The 21,384-nt window shown below is 40.0% G+C and overlaps 1 protein-coding gene across 3 annotated transcripts in view; it reads left to right on the forward strand.

Annotated features, from left to right (window-relative positions):
- Positions 1-21,384, forward strand: part of CHD6 (chromodomain helicase DNA binding protein 6) — a 208,636-nt gene that overhangs the window by 68,492 nt on the left and 118,760 nt on the right. For all 3 annotated transcript variants that reach the window (XM_008017154.3, XM_008017167.3, XM_073006519.1), the window contains one exon: positions 8,554-9,074. In XM_008017154.3, the coding sequence (XP_008015345.3) occupies positions 8,554-9,074 (521 nt within the window). The remainder of the gene's footprint in view (positions 1-8,553; positions 9,075-21,384) is intronic.

The following is a 21,384-nucleotide window of genomic DNA, read 5'->3' on the forward strand; positions in this document are numbered from 1 at the left end:
AATTGCAAAAATATGGAAGTAGAGGTGGGGACTAAAAATGAGTCAAGTATTTGGGGGTGGAAAGGTTTTGAAAAAATGACATTACCAAATCCTTTGACCACTCATTAGTGCTTCACTTACCTGCCTCTCAGTAGTGTTTGACACCTGTGATGATTCTGTCTTGAAATGCTGTCTTCTTCAGGCTTCTGGGATACCATGCTTACATTTTTTTCGTGGCCACTTTGCTTATCTCACTGTTTCTTCTCACTCTGTAGGTTCTTCTTCCTCTGGTGATCCTGAAACATTAGCATGTGTCAGGTTTTGGTCCTGTTTTCCTTCTCTCTTTATTCTTGCTGGGCAATCTAATTCATTCTTGTAGAAATTTTTCTTGGAAAATTATCCAAGAACCTACTGGATTTCTCCACCTGAATTATCCTTAAATACCTGCAACTGAACTCTCTTCCTCCTGGTTCTAACCAGCTGTGACTGTGTGAAGAACATCAGGATCAAAGTACCTGCTTTGTCACCTAAAGCACAGGTCTCCTCAGTAGAGATACATTGAAATAGAAATGTTCCTGGACTTCACAATGAAGTTATGTCCTGACAAACATGTCATCAAGTTGAAAATTCATAAGTCAAACCATTATGAGTCGGGGACTGTCCGTATACTAAATGCAGAAAAAGAAACAGAGAGAGAAGGAGATATACAAATGCACAAACAATTGGACAGACGTTGTTCCTGCCCCCACTCTGTTCAGTCTTGCTAATTCCATACAGATGTCTTTGCCGAATGGGTAAGTTCCAGTACAATTGCAGCAAAATAAAAGCCGAGGACATGTGGGTTTTGTTTTTGTTTTTTTTTCTGCATTTAGTATGTTCCGTAGTCAAATACCTGTTTTAAAAAAAAACTTTCTGAAGAAAGTGAAGGTGAAAAAATAAGACAATCCTAATTTTAATTAGGAAATAACTTTAGCTACCTGAAATGTTGTCCATGAACTGATTTATTAATAGGAACAGTTACCTCTTACTTTGAATGCTCATTTTTATTATTTGAACTTTAAAAAGAGATAGAAGGTTGCAAATTTTTATGATTTTTTCTACTCATTTTTATGTTTAGCTAATTTCTGACACAGAACACCATCTTCTCCCTGCTGGGAAAGAGAGAAGACTCCAAAGCCAGCCAGCAGCAGGAGTTGGCCAGGCCTTGCTCACTACTTGGGTTTGAGGTGCAAGGAAGTACAGCTGGATGAAGGGGGTGTGGTGGCCTTTCCAGCCTAGGTGCAAAGTGCGCACTTTGTCCTGCACCTCAGTCAAATGTAATCTCTCAGTGCTGGCACCTCTCATTCTGCCTTTGATTCTTGAATCCTTATGATTGGGAGAAACATGAATTGTCTGGTAAAACAGTTTTTCTCATTTGTTATAGAAGTCTGTAAAAATTTTCTATTACATGTATGTGAAAGTTTTTCTGTTAAAAATACCATGAAAGTAATACATTCTCATTATCGAAATTGTAGATGTCTGTTAAAAATTAACCAAATTTGCATAGCCTCAAATGATTACTATTAACATTTTGTTTTTCTTCTATTATTTGTTCTATGCACAGATATTTATTGCCATTTCTGTTTACATGTACAATTCTATAGACTTCCTTTTTCTCTTTTCCAAATTGTAGATAACTTTCATTCAGTAACCACAGGATTGAATTATACCATAAGCCAGGTACTTTTCTAGATACTACCACAGAATCACTGCCTCTTGAAGCTTACATTCTACTAATGGGAGACAGGTAAAAACAAAGAACAAAAAAGAAGTGAAAGCTGCCCATAGTCGTATCACCCACACATAATGATGGTTAACATTTGGTCTGTGCCCTTGCAGACTTTAAAAAATTGTTTTAAAAAGCTAGCATTCATATAGATAGCTTTTTGTTTTTAAAAACAAAATGTGATTAGACCATAGGTTTTCTTTTTTTGCTTCCCAAATGTAGACATGTTTCATGTCTTTTAAACCTCTGTATAATAATGGCTGCATAGTATTATTCCAGATGGTGGGTGTACTATTAATTTAAATATTTTCCTAAAGATTGGCAAACAGGTTATTTATAGCTTTTTTCTCTATTAAACACAATTGTGTATCAGATATTCTTATACATAATCCTTTGGAGTACTTACGTGTTTCCTTTATTTATGCCCTAGAAGAGAAGTTGCCCCGTTTAAAAGGATATCCACAATTAAAATTTTATATTGTTGTGTTGTATTTTTCTCTAATTTGGTCTTAAGGTTACTCCCTGGACAGTGGCTATAATTTCTAGCCCTGCCCTGATGGGGCCCCAGGGAGGTGGTCATGTGTGTTTACAGTGTGCCTTTCACCAGCTACTTCTCTATCCTGGAGGCAGCCTAATGCAAGTGACCGGTGACCAGGTGTCCCTCTCACAGAAGACTTATTTATACTGGCAGACTCCTTGTGGCTCTTGTCCAACCTGTGTCCTTTGTCCAGTTTATTCCCACCAAGATAACCACTCTCTAGGAGAGCCCTGACCAGGAGGAGAGTTAGGTTAATGTGTGTCAGTCAGGTGAGATACAGAGAAGACAGCATAACAAAACATATGAAATAACAGAGGCAGTTTTATTACTTACAGATCCTAGAGAGAAGAGAGCAGCACACGTCACAGGCCCAGTGAGAAGTGAAGAGCTGTCCAGGGCTCGCATGTTCAGTCAGTGTGTGGGGAGCAAGATATAGAAAGATGAACCAATGGATCAAAGCCTTCATTGGGGTCCAGGCCATTACCCATTACGCTAGCAGGTTTCCTGCAGGGAGTTCTAATTGCTGGGTTTAGAGCAAGCAGTTAGAATTCAGTGGAGTCACTGCGGCGTATCTGGGCAGTCCATGCAGGGTATGGGAGTCAGTGGGACAAGACACATAGGTAGGCTCTCTGGCTGTCCCATAGGTGGGTGGTCACCAGGAGGCAGTTGTAAAAGGCAGATATCGGGATTGACCACCTTAAGGAACTGGGAGAAGGCAGTGTCAAGGGTGGAAACTGTATCAAGGGTGATCAAGCTCCACTTCTGGTATGAGAAAGTCCAGTGTACATCCAAAATGGATGTTGAGGCAACATAAAATTGCAAGAATTCACTGCATGTTGCTTCTCTGTCCTGCAAAAAAAAAAAAAAAAGACTTTTAATAGTTGATACTCTTGCCAGCAATATATGAGCGCACCGATTTCGGTATGTCCTTGTATTGGATTTTTCAAAATGAAAATGTAATTTACATACTATAAAATCCACCCTTTTAAAATGTGCAATTTCATGGTTTTTAGAATATTGACAAGATTGTGTAAACATCACCACTCTTTAATTTCAGAATGTTTTCGTAACCCCCAATTTGTCTCTTTGAGTTTGTTTTTTTCTGAGTATTTCATATAAATTGTATTATACAATATGTGGCCTTTTGTGTCTGGCTTATTTCATTTGGCATGTTTTCAAGGTCTATCCGTGGTATAGCATGTTTCAGTACTTCACTCTTCACTCTTTTTTTTTTTTTTTTGGAGACAGAGTCACTTTGTCACCTAGGCTAGAATGCAGTGGTATGATCTCAGCTCACTGCAGCCTCCGCCGCCCAAGCTCAAGCGATTCTCCTGCCTGAGCCTCCCAAGTAGCTGGGATTACAGGTGCGTGCCACCCCACCTGGCTAATTTTTGTGTTTTTAGTAGAGATGGGGTTTCACCATGTATGGCCGGGCTGGTCTTGAACTCCTGACCTCGTGTGATCTGCCCATCTTGGCCTCCCAGAATGCTGGGGTTGTAGGTGTGGGCCACTGTGCCCAGCCCCACTTCACTCCTTTTTGTGGCTGAATAATATGCCATTGTATGGACATACCACATTTTGTTTGCCTGTTCATCTGTTGATGGACTGGGTTTCTTCCACGTTTTGGCTATTGTGGATAGTGCTGCTGTGAACATTTGTGTATAAGTTTTTGTTTAAACACCTGTTTTCAATTCTGTGTGTGTGTGTGTGTGTGTGTGTGTCTATGATGGAATTGCCAGATCATTTGCTAACTGTGTAACTTTTTGAAGGACTGTCACACTGTTAAGTGGCTTCACCATTTTTTATTCCCACCAACAATGTATGAAGGTTTCAGTTTCTCTGTATCCTTGCCAAAATTATTATTGTCTGTCTTTTTTATTGTAGCCATCTTAGGTGGGTATAAAATAGTATCTCTTTGTGGCCTTGAATTTGGTTCTTTTTTATTATTGAATTGTAAGAATTCTTTATATATTCTAGACACTAGACCCTTATCCAATAAATGATTTGCAAATACTTTCACCCATTCTGGGGATTTTCTTTATGCAGTTGTTCCTCAGCGTCCATGGGGGATTGTTCTAATGCCTTCCGTGAATACCAAAATCTGAGGATGCTCAAGTCCCTTATTTAAAATGGTGTAGTATTTGTATATAATCCATACACATCTTCTCCTACACTTTAAATCATCTCTAGGTTACTTATAATACCTAACATAACACAAATGCTACATAAATAGTTGTTGTAGTATATTGTTTTTAAATATGTATTTTTATTGTATTGTCATTTTTAATTGTTTGTTTTCAAATATTTTCAATCCTCAGTTGGTTGACTCCGTAGATGCAGAACCCATGGATTTAAAGGGCCAATTGTACATTCTTGATAATGTTTTTTTTTTTTTTTTTTTTTTTTTTTTTTGCGACGGAGTCTTGCTTTGTCGCCCAGGGTGGAGTGCAGTGGCCGGATCTCAGCTCACTGCAAGCTCCGCCTCCCGGGTTTACGCCATTCTCCTGCCTCAGCTTCCCGAGTAGCTGGGACTACAGGCGCCCGCCACCTCGCCCGGCTAGTTTTTTGTATTTTTTGGTAGAGACGGGGTTTCACCGAGTTAGCCAGGATGGTCTCGATCTCCTGACCTCGTGATCCGCCCGTCTCGGCCTCCCAAAGTGCTGGGATTACAGGCTTGAGCCACCGCGCCCGGCCCGATAATGTTCTTTAAAGTGCAAAAGTTATTTATTTTGATAAGTGTATTAAAGTTTTAAACAAAAAATATTTAAATTCCTTAATTACTGTATTTCACATAAAATATGCATAATTTTTAGGAAAAATTGAGGGAAATCTAATAGTATTATATTGTCACTTTATTTAATTTTTCTTTCAAAGAAAGAATCATCTTAAATTTGGGAGAGGGAAATGTCATCACAACTTGGAGAGTATCTTCCCTTTCAACCTTCCATCTCTATATATACCTGTTTGCCATACCAGTATGTGAAGAAACGTTTAAATGGCCAGTAAATACTGTTTATATGAATAAGAATGAAAAGCTGTCTCTCTCTATTCCTTGGGAACTTGGATAGAGAACAGGACTAGCTTGGAAGCAGCTTACAGGCAATGATCGTCAGGTACCCATGTATGGATTCGTTACAGATAGAAATCTATGTTTCCTGACCCAAAACAAAAAAATACAGTGAAATATGCTTGTTTAATTTTTTTTAACCTGATGTACTGAAATTTACTAGTTTTTGCTGCCTGAGTTTTAGCATATTATTTCAAGGCCTTCTGTTGAAAGGTGTGGAAATGGTTATAACTGATGAAGAAGATTATGTAACAGATATACTCGTTTTTCTGGATGATTTTCTTAATTAGAATCTGTTTTGACTTTCAAATTCTTGAATAATTGTTAAAGGTTTGTCTGTGGACCTCTGGGAACCACTGCCCAGGGCCATAATTTTTTCATTAGTTCCTAACTCCTTTTCAACTGACCTGATCTGGTTTATCTAGATTCATGTCTTTACGTGTCTTTTCCAGGAATATTATAGATTGATAATTTTGAATCACAGAAACAGGTTTTTTACTAACAGTGCAGTTCTTGAGCTAGCATTGTTGCATGTGTTACCTGTGGACCCTCTCCATTTCATTCTTGTTTTCCTAGCTTCTTGTCTCTATTTAAATTGTTGTTATAATTTGTAAAATATTTTTGGCACCTTGTGGCCCATCATCTCCAACCTGTTTGTTTTAGGGCCAGTTTCAAAGTGGTGATTTAATGCCCTTGGTAGAAGCTGAAACAAAGCTTTTATTTAGGCTCTTTGCCTTTCCCCCCACTGACCTTGAGACACATGAAAGAAATTATTTTTTGTCTAATATTTTTTAATCTTCAGCAAATATATTTTCATAGCTCCCAACAAGGTGCTTTAAAAATACAAACATTTCTGGTAGACTTTTCAATTATAATTTTTTATATTTTATTACTAATACCTGCTTTTTCATCAACAACTGCATGACCTTTCCCAAAGTGATTGCATATGCCATCACATTTAACTTTTATTTTTATTTTTAAAAGGTAGAGTCTTGCTCTGTTGCCCAGGCTGGAGTGCAGTGGCACAATCATAGCTCATTGTAACTTTAAACTCCTGGGCTCAAGTGATCCTCCTGCCTCAGCCTCATATGTAGCTAGGACTACAGGTGTGCACCACCACTGCTGGCAAATGTTTTAAAATTTTTTTTTTTCGGTAGAGATAGGGTCTTGCTCTGTTGCCCAGGCTGGTCTCTAACTCCTGACCTCAAGCAGTTCTCCCACCTCAGCCTCACAAAGTGCTAGTATTACAGGTGCAAACCACCATGCCTGGCTGCATTTAACATTTCTAACCAAGTTTCATCATGCTGGTCTCATGGCCTAGCAATCATTGTAGTTCCCTGGGAGGTCATACAATGCTCAATGAAATGAGTGTTAGCTTTGGCCAGATGGATAGTTCAAATCTAAACTCCTGCACTCAGTAGCCGTTGGCCTTGGGCACACCAGTTAACATCACTAACCTTCCATTTCTCTGTACACAAAACCGGCATCTTTTTATTGACCCTGTGGGATTGTTATAAAGATTTAGAGGTCATGAAACATGCCTTGCACAAGCTCTAGTGTACCCATATGGCATGTTTTCAATAAACGTTAGCTGCTGCTCTTGCTGTTGCCTAAGGATTGAATACCCCCTTACTGCCACCTGCTTCTAGCTTATTTGGGGACCCCTGTCCTTCAGAAAAGAGACCTGGACATGAGATACGAGCTAAAAAGACAGAGTCTCACTCTGACCTTCAGAGAGCTGCCTCGGTGGGAGTAGATCTTTTATGTTATCTTTGAAAGCCTAAGAAACGTGTGACTCGTCCTTTTTCAGTCTGTATACCCTTGCATGCTCAGCAAAAACTTGTTCCTTGAGGGCCAGCTGTCCTTGGCACAGAATTCAGGAATCTCCTGAGGACGACTCTGCACTTCACAGGAGCTGAGCTTCACCTGGATACCTGTCACCTCACTGCTAGATTTCTTCTTGCCTTTTATCCCATTAAAACAGTTTTTAAAATTGTAGTAAAAAGCATATGATAGAAAATTTACCATCTTAACCATTTTTTTTTTGCATTTGATTTTAAATTCCTTTTGTCCACTTAGCTCCTTTCCCAAGCCATCTCAAGTACTCAATCAGTAATGAGATCATAAACTGAATTGTTTTCCTTTTATTTTATTTTATTTTATTTTTGAGTAGTGAGTCCTGCCGGAATGACCAGTTCCCTTTGCATTTAGGCTTATGAGGCTGGACTATATCGATATGATAAAGATCTCTTCCCCTCCCCACCCCAAATCTTTCTTTTCTTTCATCTTTTTCTCCTGGGATTCTCAGTGTTATGTTTGGGAGCATTGGACTAGGGAAAGACACTGGAAAAAACAGAAGGAGAAATACGCAGCTGAATGTTACAGTCTCTGTAACTACCAGGCTGGGCCAGGAAGTCTGAGCACAGGGATAACCGGCATACTGAAGGGAAACCATGCCACCTGGGCAGCTGTCTGTGCCCTTTAGCACATGCTGGGCCTCTTGTTAAGAGAAAAGGTTCCTCACAAATGGTGCTATTTCTAAGCCATCATGCAAAGATGATTGTAACTCTCTTCCTAGAAAACCTGCTTGTCCCTCCCAGGCTCTCCTTAAGTTATTTCTTTGTTCCAGACCAAGGGAGGTGCTGTTCCTTGAAACTTGCAACACCAGACCTGAAAGAATGAGATATAACTTCTATACCCAAAGGGATGTTTTCTTAAAAAGTGGTCACTTTGGGGGGCTGTACTTTTGTTTGTTGGTGCTCAAAAACAGCTCTGCAACTTCCATTTTGGGGATGCCTTCAGCACCTGTGACACATCCTTTCTAATGGCATCTATCACAATAAAACTTCCTCCTATACAGGTAGTTTGGTTTCTGCAAGTGACCAAAGGTTTTTTGGTGCTCAGTCTGGTGGCTAGATTTGATGATCATACAGAACAGCACAATTTTTAGTTAAAATCAAAGGTGTATCTTTGAATGATCCTGATTTAGTATGCTAACAACACGTTGGCACAGCTCCCCAAGTTTAAAGGCCATATATGTCCTGTTTGTCACTCTGTCTCGAAGGCCTAGCACAATAGGAACTAACAGAGAGTGGGAACTCAGTAAATATTTGTTGAGCAAATCCATGTATTCAAACTGGGTAAGTCTCTTTGTAGGAAGCATGCATTGGAAGGGTAATATGCTTGTTTCTCTTTCTTTTACAGTTGTCAAATTTAAAAGTTTTGAATCACTCCCCAATGTCTGATGCCTCTGTCAATTTTGACTACAAATCTCCATCCCCATTTGACTGCAGCACTGATCAAGAAGAGAAAATTGAAGATGTTGCTAGTCACTGTCTGCCCCAGAAGGACCTATACACTGCTGAAGAGGAAGCTGCTACCCTTTTTCCTAGGAAAATGACATCCCATAATGGGATGGAGGACAGTGGAGGAGGAGGTACTGGAGTGAAGAAGAAACGGAAGAAAAAGGAGCCAGGAGACCAAGAGGGTGCAGCAAAGGGAAGCAAGGACAGAGAGCCCAAGCCAAAGAGGAAACGCGAACCGAAAGAGCCAAAGGAACCCAGGAAGGCCAAGGAGCCGAAGAAGGCCAAGGAGCACAAGGAGCCGAAGCAAAAAGATGGGGTAAAGAAGGCGCGGAAGCCCCGGGAGGCCTCAGTCACCAAGGAGGCCAAAGAGAAGAGGAGCTGCACTGACTCTGCAGCCAGGACGAAGTCCAGGAAGGCCAGGTACATTCCTTTCTTCCTTCTCTGAGCACTTGCCTGTGCCAGTGCAGAATGATTTGCCTTTGGCATTGGCCCAAGCCCCCGGACACAACCTTGCTGCACTCCTGTGGGCCTAAGCTTCATATCCCACCTATATAGGATAGGGAGCAGGGATAACCCCTTGGTGCTAATGCAAGGGACTGTCCTTGAAGGTTGCTGTTTTCTCACTGCATTTCTGAAGTCACGGCATTTCAAAAAAGACATTTGTGTTTTTAGGATACTCCCAAGAATTCCCCACCCGCTTCAGACCCCAACCATTCTTTTTGGTCTTAGTACTTAGCATTCTTTAGTTGCTAGCTGGTATCCTGCCAGATGTGTAGATGTGCCCCCTATATCCCATGTTTATGTGTTCTTTGTGTCCATATTAGCTTTCAGCCAAAAATGAACCACCTTTCTTACCTCCTAATGAGAGAAAGATAAACTTAATTAATACTGGCCATGCAGTTTCTTGCCGTTCCTTTTGGACAAAAAAGAATTAAAATGTTAACATGCACAGGGTGTAAGGGAAGTGACATCCCAGGTGTGATACAGAGGGCAGTGATTTTTGGAACAGCAGTGGTGTAGAGTGGCAGAGGAGCTGCTGTGAGGAGGATGCACAGTGACGGGAATCAGTCGTGCAGGAAGCCTAAGAGAGCGGTCGGTATCCACAGAGTTCCAGATAGTTGAGGACTGACTAGCTTCCCCTAGGTTCCAAACCCTGAGTGCAGGACCATTCCTGATCTATTTATCTAGTTCAGTGTCTAGCACAGTGCCTGACACATTGACAAGTGCTTAGGAAATGCTGAGTAAATGAGACCAGAGCCGACCATAATGACTTACAGCGAGACCAGAGTGCATAGGTACAGAATCACTGTATAGATCCTATCAAGATAGCAAATGCATTCCTTGTGCAGGGAGCTCAATATCTGTCATCATATACAAATATATTTCTCATTTTGTTTCTAAATTCCTTGTGCAGAAGTTTATATTTAGAATTTTAAGGAAACACCAAATATATGACTCCTAATCTTAAGGAATTTACATGTCTAAAATCTAAGTACAGAGGAAGGCTAATTACATTTATCTATGTATCTATTATTCTAGACCAAGAGCACTCATAAAAAACACAGAGACTGATGTGGATACTAACAAAACATAAAGTAATGAGGCTGTCACACCTGTGTTGGTCAGGCATGAAGGAGGTAATTTGAAGAATGCATTTTAAGTGGTGTGTGTTGCAACCTGGAGTTTACTATATGGTTCACTTCTTCTTCAGAAGGACAGTTTGTTGGGACCAGATGGATGGTTTCTTAATCCAAATTAAAAATTTGCCTCATAATATTCACTCCCTTCTGTCTGGCAGAGGATTTCATCGTTCTTCTACCAAAGAAACTTGGGTGGGATCCCAGGAATGTAGATTACAGAAAATGCCTGTAAAATACCTTACAGAAGGTCAAGAGAGAGGTAGACAAAACTCAGGATTCTGCCTAACTAAAACCCTACAGGACTTGTTTCTTAGTGAACCTAGTGAGCATACTCTAATCTCCAGTGTATGGATGGAGTAGCAGAGTGACTGTTCGTCCTCTGCAAATAATTTTCATCTCCAGATTACTTTGGAGGAGCTGAAGTGGTACTTTGGGGTAATAGCGTATATAAAGAAGGAAGATCGGACATGAGCTAGTGTGGCGACTTTTTATTATTATTATTACAGAGAATAATAAGGAATAAAGATTGTGTGTGAGAATTTTGGGGTAATTAGAGGAGGGTTTTATAGCCCTAATAAGGAGTCTTGGTTTGTATCTAGAAGACATTAGAAAGCCATAGGTGTCTGAGCCCACTTAGCCACTGGTTTCTGATGTTTACAATTTTATCAACTCTTCATTTTTTAAGGAATTCATGTTTACATTGTATGAGGTCTGAAACAAAGTGATGAGTATGCAAACATTGTCATAAATTCCATTTTGGGGGAATAAGGAGGCATTTAACTAAGTGTTGGATGCCAAATGTATAGGCAAAATCAGGATTCTGACTAGTGAAAATGTACAGGCTTTTTTATATAAATGTAGCAATACTAACACAACTTGATTTGATCTAATATGAAATACAAGTGACTTGGAGAAGTGCTTGGTGTAGTGTTTTCAAAGGCTGCTAACTTAGAAGACAGCAGAACCTTTTGAGGTTTAGAAGTCCAAGAGACATCCTGTTAGAGGAGGTTGACAGAAATGATCATCTGTTTAAAAATGTGGACAAGTTACATGAGCTTTCTCTCTCTTTCTTTTGGAGCTATATTATATCGATCTGTAACATAATAGAAGTCTTCTGTGTACTCCAGGGTTCTGGACTGGTTAGCCTTTGATTGCTTCTCTTTTATATCTTTTTAAAATTGTTTTGGTTCCTTTAAGTAGTGATCCTACAGGTAGGCAGAAGCAGTTTTAGATATGAAGCATGTTAATTGATTTAAAAATACATATATATACACACACATACATATATATGCATATATTAGTAATTAAGCCTTAGTTTTTTGTTCTCTTTGATTTACTCTTGCAGATTAGCTCAAGTACATGTTTTGATTTAAGCAGATATCGATTAGACCCTGGATAATACTTGATGGTTATAAATGATTCACTTAATGCTTGGATTACTGTAGGAGCTCCACAACTGATTTATGGGCTTCTGGCCTTTTCCTCCTTCAGTTCATCTTGCCAGCTGCCACCTGGCTAGTCTTTCTGAAGCACTGCTGTTGGCCCCTTTATTTATGCTGGCAACAGTGGTGGTGGTGGTGGGGATAAATCAAATCGCCTTTTCTCCCTTTTCAATTCTAAATCAGTTGATAAATAGTCAATAGAAATGGGCATTCATTTATCAGCTCTGTTGTTGGTAAATTGGATTGGAGAACATTGGTTAGCTTGTGGCCACCATCAGACTTGTTGTTCCTCCCTCAGTTAAGTTTATCTGCCAGCACGGCAGGCACTCGAAAGCAGAGGTGGCGGTGCTGGGCCATGTGTGCTCCATTCCTTCTTCCAGTCTTGCTATTGGAGTATTTCCCCAGTCGGGGAAGTGAGATAAATTTGAAGAAGGGTGGAAAATATATTTCCAGTATTTTTCAGTCCTTGGGAATAAAATATGCTTTTCCTCATGAAAACATGGAGACAGGGAAATGGGATTCCCTCAACAATTTATAACCGCTTAGAATCTTCTGATTGTTCCTGTTGCCCCCTGATTGCTCCTGTTGCCTCCAGGACAAAATCCAGACTCCTTCCTCTGTTATTCAGACCCTCTGGGGTCTGATGTCTCCCTCCCTTTCCATCTCTGGCACTGTACCTCGCCAACTCAATTAATCTCATTAGCTCTTAAAGGTCCTTGACCCACTTCTCCTTTGGATTGCTCTGGGTATTTCCCCAGCTCTTATCCTCTCGGTATCCCAAGTCCTTTCCATTCTTCGGGTGTGAGTGCAAGTCTAAGTTCAGATATATATCAGAGTTCAGCTGTATATCAGTACAGATATATATATCAGAGTTTCCCCAAACCAGCGTACCCGTGTGTCCTCTCTGAACTTCCATAGCATTTGGAGCCTCACTTTTCATTATAAATCATAACCGTAGACCTGGGAAGGCTAAAAGATACTTACTTAGTTCAGCCCTGTTATAGGGCTGCAGCCAGGGAAACGGAGACCCGCAGAGAAGTGACTTGTCTAAGGTCATTCACAGATGTGTGTTATAAACTCAGGCCCGATTCCCAGTCTTGTATGTTTGCCTCTAAAACAGGCTACTTTCCCCATCATTAATTATGGTTTTCAGGTATGTATGACTTGTTTTCCTCAACAAAAGTTAGGTGTCTGAGGTCAGGATCAACTTGCCTTGTGCCTTTTTATGTTCCTGGGGCTGGTCACCAGAGAGGTTTGTCAGGTTCACACATGATACATATCTATCTATATATATAGATATAAATGTATTCCAAGAATGAATGGGTAGAGCTCTTCTCCTTGAAAATAAGACCTGTATAAGGTATCTTATATCTTATAACTCCCATTGTTATATAACAGTAGGTAATATATCCATTTTATAATTGAATGAAAGTTCAAAAAGTTAAGTAACTTGTCCAAGGCACAAAACTAGTGAGCACCATCCTTGGGATTTGACTCCATGTTCACCTGATTGTAAAACCGACTTTTCTCCCCTCAGCTGTGTGTCTTTATGTTTTGCTAAGGAAGATCAGAAATGGACGTGGGGAGATTTCAGTGTCAGATAAATTGGTTTTTATTTGTAGGAAATGGTTGCTCTTCTATAGAATTTCAGTTTGCATACTTCATGGTATCCTTTCAAGGACTAAATGTCTTCAACTTTTTCCTTTGCTGTTTATGTTTGCATTTGAGAGGCAGCAGATTATTGAACATGTCTGTTCTAAACAGGTGATAGGTAGTCTAGCAAATTTTCCTTTTCAAGGATGATATTAATAGTGATCAGTATTCATTTATTGCTTGAGAGATAAAAGCCTAAAATTCTTAAATAGGAGAAGTTTCAATTGAAACTAGTGTCTCTTCCCTCCAAATTATTATTATTATTATTATTTTTAGAGATGAGGTCTCCCAAATAGCTGGGATTACAGATATATATAACTAAACCTGGCTTCTCTAAAGTGTTTTTGAGTATGAGTTTAGTTCATTCCTTTATTGTGTAAAACTTAAGCAAGAAAGAAAGCCAAGGTAGGCTCTGTCATTTTCCTGACTCTGAAATTAAAATTTCATTTGGTATAGTTTATATGCTTATACTATTTTTAAAATTATAGTGCCTTATTCCACAGAGGATTGGAGCCACTTGCCTAAGAAGACATACACAGATGTACGTGTGTGTGTGTATATAGAAACATATACACATACCTATGCATACATACCTGTACATGGCCAGTATAGCTGGAGGAGGGGATCAGAGAGGCAGGGGTCAGATCATGTAGGGTCATGAAATGTTAGTAAGGGCTTTGGGAATATATTGTTCCCAAAATTGTTCATTACATTGGATATAATGTTTCGGTCTTAGAAAAGCAACATGACAGTTTCTCAGAGAAGCTAAGTTTTTACCATTTGAAAAAGAAATTTCTTATTAGGCAACTGTTATAGTTCATTTTATGTTCCTATAACAGAATACACAGACTGGATAATGTATAGTGAGCAGAAATTTATTTGGCTCACCATTCTGGAGACTGGGAAGTCCAACAGTATGGCGCTGAAATCTGGGGAGGACCTGTTTGCTGCTCCTTATCCTGTGGCCAAAGGCAGAGGAGCAAAAAAGGATGAAATGTTACTCTAAAGAGAACGAGAGAGGGCTACTGTTGAGATAATCCACTCCTGTGATAAGAGTATTCATCCATTCATGAGGCCAGAGCCACCTGACCTGATCTCCTCTTATTAGACCCCAACTCCCAACACCACTACATTGGAGATGAGGTTTCCAACACAGGAATTTTGGGGGACAAATTCAGATTATAGCAAGAACTGTTATGCAGTGGATTCTGTGCTCAACAACAGTTTTTGCATCTAATGCTTCTAAATGCCTGTGAATATCATGTTTTGGGGGGACGGAGTCTTGCTCTCTCGCCCAGGCTGGAGTGCAGTGGCGCTATCTCGGCTCACTGCAATCTCTGCCTCCCAGGTTCAAGCGATTCTCCTGCTTCAGCCTCCCAAGTAGCTGGGATTGCAGGTGTGTACCACCACACCCAGCTTATTTTTTGTATTTTTAGTAGAGATGGGAGTTTGCTATGTTGGCCAGGCTGATCTCGAACTCCTGTCCTCAAGTGATTCGCTTGCCTGGCCTCTTAAAGTGCTGGGATTACAGGCATGAGTGTTGCTTTTAAAAGCTAGGGTCTTGAGTTTTGGTGTTCATGTTGGCGGTGAGGGCAGAGTATAAGCTTTGGAATTTCCACACATATCAGAATGGTTCATATTCTTTCTTGCAAGTCAAGAAATTAGTGTGCTGGCCCAAGTGGAGGTCTGTCTACCTGGATCTCTGGTCCTCAGACTTTCCTGTGCCTAGGGAACTACCTGGAGAGCTTGTTAGAAAAGTGGATTCCCCAGAGAGAATGATTTATTAGGTCTGGGGTGGAACCCAGGAATCTGCAGTTCAGAATTCTCCCAGGTAATTAGAGTGTGGCCGAGTCTTAGATTATCCTTTGAGAAACATGTTTCCCAGGTGAAAGATCACAGGAAAAAGGAGCCTGTGTAAGTTTTTGTATGTAACGTCTGCTAGGAATGAAAAAGCAAAAAGAGGAAAAGAAGTGGTTGGTGTGATCAGCCCCAGTTTCAGTTTTTCATCCCCATTTGTTTGGTTTGTCAACCCAGAGCAGATTTTTCTCCCAAATCCAGCATTTTACCTTTTTTTGCTTTCATCTGTGATGACTGCTTCTGGGAAGTGTTCAACCCCAGGCCTTCTGATTATATAACCATCTGAGCTGCGTGGTTGCCGCTGAGTCAGCCGATAACTGTGTGGTGCAGGAAGAGTAGTAAAACAGCTAGCTTTCCTCCTCACAGGGGCTGGTGGCTCTTTCTCATTTATTTGAAGGTCAATCAGCTATCTCTGTTTAGAGAGATCTTTATTGAGGCTAATTTCAGGTTCAAGAGATTACATTAGTGGGGTTCTTTCTGTTGGGAGACCTGTTTTTACATTGTGACCATTTATTAGACCAAAGAAGACATAAAGGTGTGTATGAGCCCTCAGTAGAGACCCTGAGCTTGGAACCCGTTGGACTTTATGTTAACCAGGGAAGAAATCTAAATGGTAATGTCAGAGACCCACCTTGGAAGCTTTGTACTAAGTCTTTATTTCTGTTTTTGTTTGTTTGTTTTTGGTTTTGTTTTTGGTTTTTTTTTTTTTTTTTTTGGAGCATCAGAAGTGCTTACTTTGTGGCCTGGTGCATAGTAGACCTTTACCAAATCTGTAAGGGAACAGTTGCTAAATAATAATGCTTGATAAATGCCTACTCATTTATCCAGTATATTTTTAGTGCCTCTTCTGTGTCTTGCTTTGTTTATGAGTTTTTTTTTTATAGGGAATGCAGTAGTGAAGGAAGCAAGGTGTCAGAAGTATCTGTGAGCCCAGTCATTGAGGTACTTTTATGAGTTTGAGGTGCTTTTCACAAGAAGCAACCTTGACAAGTGTTCAAGAAACAAGCAAAAATATAAACAAATGAAAAACCTGGTATAACTGCTTACAGAGTAGCTGAAAGGATTTAGAAGATAAGGAGTATGTCATTTCTGGTCTGAGGAGTCCCTTGGAAGAGATGAGTATTGAGCCAGTTATTAAAGAAATTTATAGATGAGAAAAGACTGAAAGCAAAAAGACCAAAAGACATTTAAACAAATGTTCTTTTTAGGGGTTTCCAGATTTTAAGATGGTACATCCAGCCTGCTTTCATTTTCACTTCTCCAAATCTTACTGAAATGATAGGAAGAACAGAGGGGATGAAATTTTTCAAAGATGAGAGCTATTCCTGAATTTCTGGACAAAGAAGTCCACTGATATGATACTGGTGGATAAATGGTATGGAGGGAGTCCCAGCTTAGAGCTCATGCAGGCACTATGTTTGCAGCAGGGAGAGAAGTGCTTTCTCCTTGCAATGGAGCAGGCAGCTCTGGAGGAGCGATTGGAGGCAGGCCAGAAGTGGAGGTGGCTGATTAAGGGACTGTCTGCAGAGCGGCTGTGTGGTTTGTCAGCTCTAGGATGAAGTCAGGCAGTTACTCTACGGATATTAGGCAGTTTGCCCTGGGGAAGGGGCTAGGGCTCCATATAAGGAATGACACCCACAAGAAAGGGGCACAGAGCACTAACTTCTCTGCCCTTCCCTGCCCATACCCTAAAAAGTGGAGGGAGGGACAGCCACTTGACGTGTGTGCAGAGTCCTAGGCCAGGCTTCATATTCAGGGGCGAGGCTTGTAGAGAAAGCAGTTTACTCAGAAGCAGAGGAGAGCCTCACCAGGCACCTGTATTACCAGCCTAGTTGATTTTCGATAGGAACAGTCTACTGAAGAGCACAAGACCATAGAGGAAAACAAGCAGCATAAAGCAGGAAAAGGAAGAATGAAAGAACAACTGTCATAAGAAGAAACAATTCAAGGAAAAGAATGAACATATTTTAAATTAGCTCCTCAAATTGAGGATATTTTGTCTGCAACACAAGAATAGGTCATGACAGGGGAGCAATCAGAAAATTTAAAATGTTGTTGCCTCCACTAAAAGAGTTCAAAGAAAATACTGAGTAGGGACAGAATAGGGGAGGTATATAAGATCTGAATTCATCCGCTTTCCTATCAGGATGTCAGTAGCCATTGCTTAATGTTGATAAATAATGAACTAGAAGCATGAACGCATCAGAGAGGCGTCAGTCAAAAGCAATCCTTTCTGGGGATTTGGTGCACTAAGGATGGGTTATACTTTTTATTTGAAACTCTTCTATACTTTCTGAATTTTTATTTTCAGTTGCTTTTATTACTTTTAATAGAATTACTTGGTAAAACTCTGCTTTTTCATCTTAAGAGGAAGTAATCTTTTTGTTTCCATTTTACTAGGATATTGTCCTCTGTAATCTCTGTTTTGAAGGTATTGATACGGTTAAAGGGACTGACAGGGCAGATTTAGTTCACAGTTTATCTACAGCAGATTATATCTGTACCAAAATAATTAGGGTTTTTTAGTATTTTTTCTTTTAACTAGTATCTTTAAAAAATCGATACCAACTCAGTTCTCTATGTAGGCTCAATTAATACGGGCATTATGGAAAAGCTGAATCAAGTGTGCAAATGAGCTTTTTCAAGGTAATATCCATGTTTTCAGTATTGTACTCCTGGGAAGAGGATCAAAGCCTATAGGAAGGTCAGTTCTGGAAGCTTCTCTGAAGCGTTGTTGCTGGAGGGGAGTAGTGGTTCCTGGACTGGACTCCTGAGACTCTGCTTGTCTTTGGAGGTAGTTATTGGGATCATGAGCTATTTTCAGTGGCTGTAGTAGTAACTCATTCTTGCTGTAAGGCTCTGATGGATATTTAATAAGGTTTTAATTTTAAAATGAGAAGATGAATCATTTTGAATTAATGCATCTTAGTAGATAAGAGCTTTCAATACCTGGAATCCACGGGGACAGAGCCATAAAAGATTCATAGGAGTACAGTGTCATGACATGTACCCAGATCTTTTCCTTGTACTCAGATTCAGCACTCACTTCCTAACTCTTAGTTCTAGCAAAGAAACCTGGAGGTTAGAAACTGGAGATATGGTTGCAGAGAAAGTTTGAGAAATCCTGTCTACCTAGTGCTTTCATATTATAATGAAATTTCCTATTTGGAAAGCACAAAAAAAAAAAAAATTTTTTTCTAGGGCAAACTACAGAAAGTAAAGATACACACAGTCTTCTTGGCTGATGAAGCCATGTGGAAGACAGGATAAAAGCTTTGATGGTTATGACTAATAGTTGTCCTGCATGTATGAAATAATTGATTGGGAGTTTCTTGCATGTCATAAATGCATAGTAGGTACTTTCTTTGAAGTGGAGATGTGTTTGATTGTAAAATCAAGTTTGAATAAAAAAATAGTTACTTTGACTCTCAAAAATGTTATTTCTTCCTTTTTTTTCCTTCCAAGTTAGTCTAATGCTGAAAGCTATTAATTAAAAAGAGGATTATAGAAATAAGATTGCTTTGATTCAAGCCCCTGTGCCATTAATTGGTGGGAGTATTAGGCGTTTGTATTATTCAGAACTCTCTTGGTTACAAGTAACATAAACCCAGTCAAATTAGCTTAAGTTAGAAAAAAATGATAATGAGGTTAGTGGCTTAAGGAATCAGAACCAGGAAGTTTAGTTGAGACCAAAGCTGTTTGTCTCCAGTGACCCCCTGAGCCTGTCTGGGTGCCACTCCATCCTTTGCAAATGCATTCCTCTCAAGGCTGGAATCATGGCTGCCCGTAGCTGTGGGTTTACAGCTTAACAACTTCATGACGTAGGAAGAAAGATTCATTTTCCTACCCACTCCTGCCTCTATATATATATATATATATATATTTTTTTTTTTTTTAAAGGAAGGACTCCCAGATTAGTCTGGCTAGGTCATGTGTCCATCCTGGACCAATCACCATGGTAAAAGGAATGGGGTACCATAGCCCACTCTGACCTTCTGCCAGAGCTCTTTTATAGTCTAGGAATCAGTATTGGTTGTCAGGAAAAAAGATGCCAAACACAGTATCCTCTTCTGCAGTGGAATAGATGTATGTCAAGATAAATTATTTTTTAAAGTATGTGTGTGTGTGTGTGTGTGTGTATGCGTATGTGTGTATATATATATTTGTGCGTGTGTGTATGCGTGTGGGTGTGTGTATATATATATATTTATGTGTGTGTGTGCGTGCGTGCGTGCGCACACACGTTTCCTGAACCAGTTGCAAACAAGTTACATATGTCTGGCCTTTTTGTCCCTAATACATCAGTGTGTCTTTCCTAAGAGTAAGTCATTCTTCTATAACCATTGTCTAGTTAGTTATTCTTTTCGTTCCCTTATAACTACTAAATAATCTGCAGGGAGACACTTTAAGATCATGCAAATACCCTGCTTCTCTTCACATCATTCTCCCTAGATTTAGCATCCCTTGATGATTCTGCACCATGCCCATCTTTTCTACATTGGTTACAAAGTGGTTTTTTTTGTTTGTCATTTTGGTTTTGAGACAGGGTCTTGCTCTGTCACCCAGGCTGGTGTGCAGTGGCAGCATCATGACTCACTACAGCTTCGACCTTCTGGGTTCGATCAGTCCTCCCATCTCAGCCTCCCAGGTACCTGGCGTGCATCATCATGCCTGGCTGATATTTTTTTTTTTTTCGATTTTTTTGTAGAGATGGGGTTTGTTTTTTTTTTTTGAGACGGAGTCTCACTCTGTCGCCCAGGCTGGAGTGCAGTGGCTGGATCTCAGCTCACTGCAAGCTCCACCTCCCGGGTTGACGCCATTCTCCTGCCTCAGCCTCCCGAGTAGCTGGGGCTACAGGTGCCCGCCACCTCGCCCGGCTAGTTTTTTATATTTTTGTAGTAGAGATGGGCCTTCACCGTGTTAACCGGGATGGTCTCGATCTCCTGACCTCGTGATCCGCCCGTCTCGGCCTCCCAAAGTGCTGGGATTACAGGCTTGAGCCACGGCGCCCAGCCGAGATGGGGTTTCAATATATTGCCAGTCTGGTCTTGAACTCCTGACCTCAAGCCATCCTCCCGCCCCAGCCTACCAAAGTGCTGATATTTCAGGCATGAGCCACTGCACCCAGCCTCAAAATGATTTTCTAACTCTACCACTTCCTTTACAGTTACCATTTGTGTTTTGTAGTGAACAAGAGCTCCCCTTTATCCCTTATTCATTTTTTATGTATGTCTCATCGGTATAGATTCCTATTATTTTCAGTGACTTATAATTCTTTACTGTCCTCAATTACTTTGGTGTTCAGATGGTCTCAGTTTTGGGCAACAAAAGCTCTTTAAGCTGACTTATTTCTCATTTTGACTTGCCATGTTTGTTTTTCTAAACACTCTCTTACTTTCTGACATAGCAGGGTGTTTCGGGCTCATCCTCTCTCTTCCCTGCTTTAGCCTTGGACTCAGCCATTTCTGTGAGGAGCTTCAGTATTAAAAACATTACATTATTAAAACATTATTAAAAACAACTTCAGTATTAAAAACATTCAGTATTAAAAACATTACAAACATGCACATATGAATATATGTACACACGTATATACATACATACTTATATCTACACACATACATGTATATATACATACACACATGCACATATACGTGCTTGTGTTCATACATGTTATAGAACTCATGAGTTCAACTGATGATGCCTGCAGTTGAGATTCATCTCACAGTATCTCCCTTGCCTTATAGCATTTCGTATTTGCCAGTTCCCAACATCAACACATTTACTCGTTTGCTTAGTCCTATACCACATCTGAAATAGTTCAGTGTCACTTCACCATGGTAGTTTTTTCTTAACTACCAAGAAAAAAATGTTCAGAATTGGTTTGCTCTTCTTTCCCCTTCTCCCAGAAGTTGAGAGTATGTAGTCAAATGCTGTCTTCATCAGTTAATGGAAGCGGTTTTATACTTTATGAGGTGCAGTTATATTACTTGTTTTAAACATACATGGATTCACTTGTTTCAGCTTGTTTTCATCTTTTAGTTTTTTGTGTTTTAGTATGTAGAACTTTAACAGATTTCTTAAAGTCAGATCTGTGTACAAAGGTATACTCAGAGAAGTGTCACTCCCTCCTGTATC

Source organism: Chlorocebus sabaeus, chromosome 2, assembly GCF_047675955.1.
Source record: "Chlorocebus sabaeus isolate Y175 chromosome 2, mChlSab1.0.hap1, whole genome shotgun sequence".
Taxonomy (NCBI): domain Eukaryota; kingdom Metazoa; phylum Chordata; class Mammalia; order Primates; family Cercopithecidae; genus Chlorocebus; species Chlorocebus sabaeus.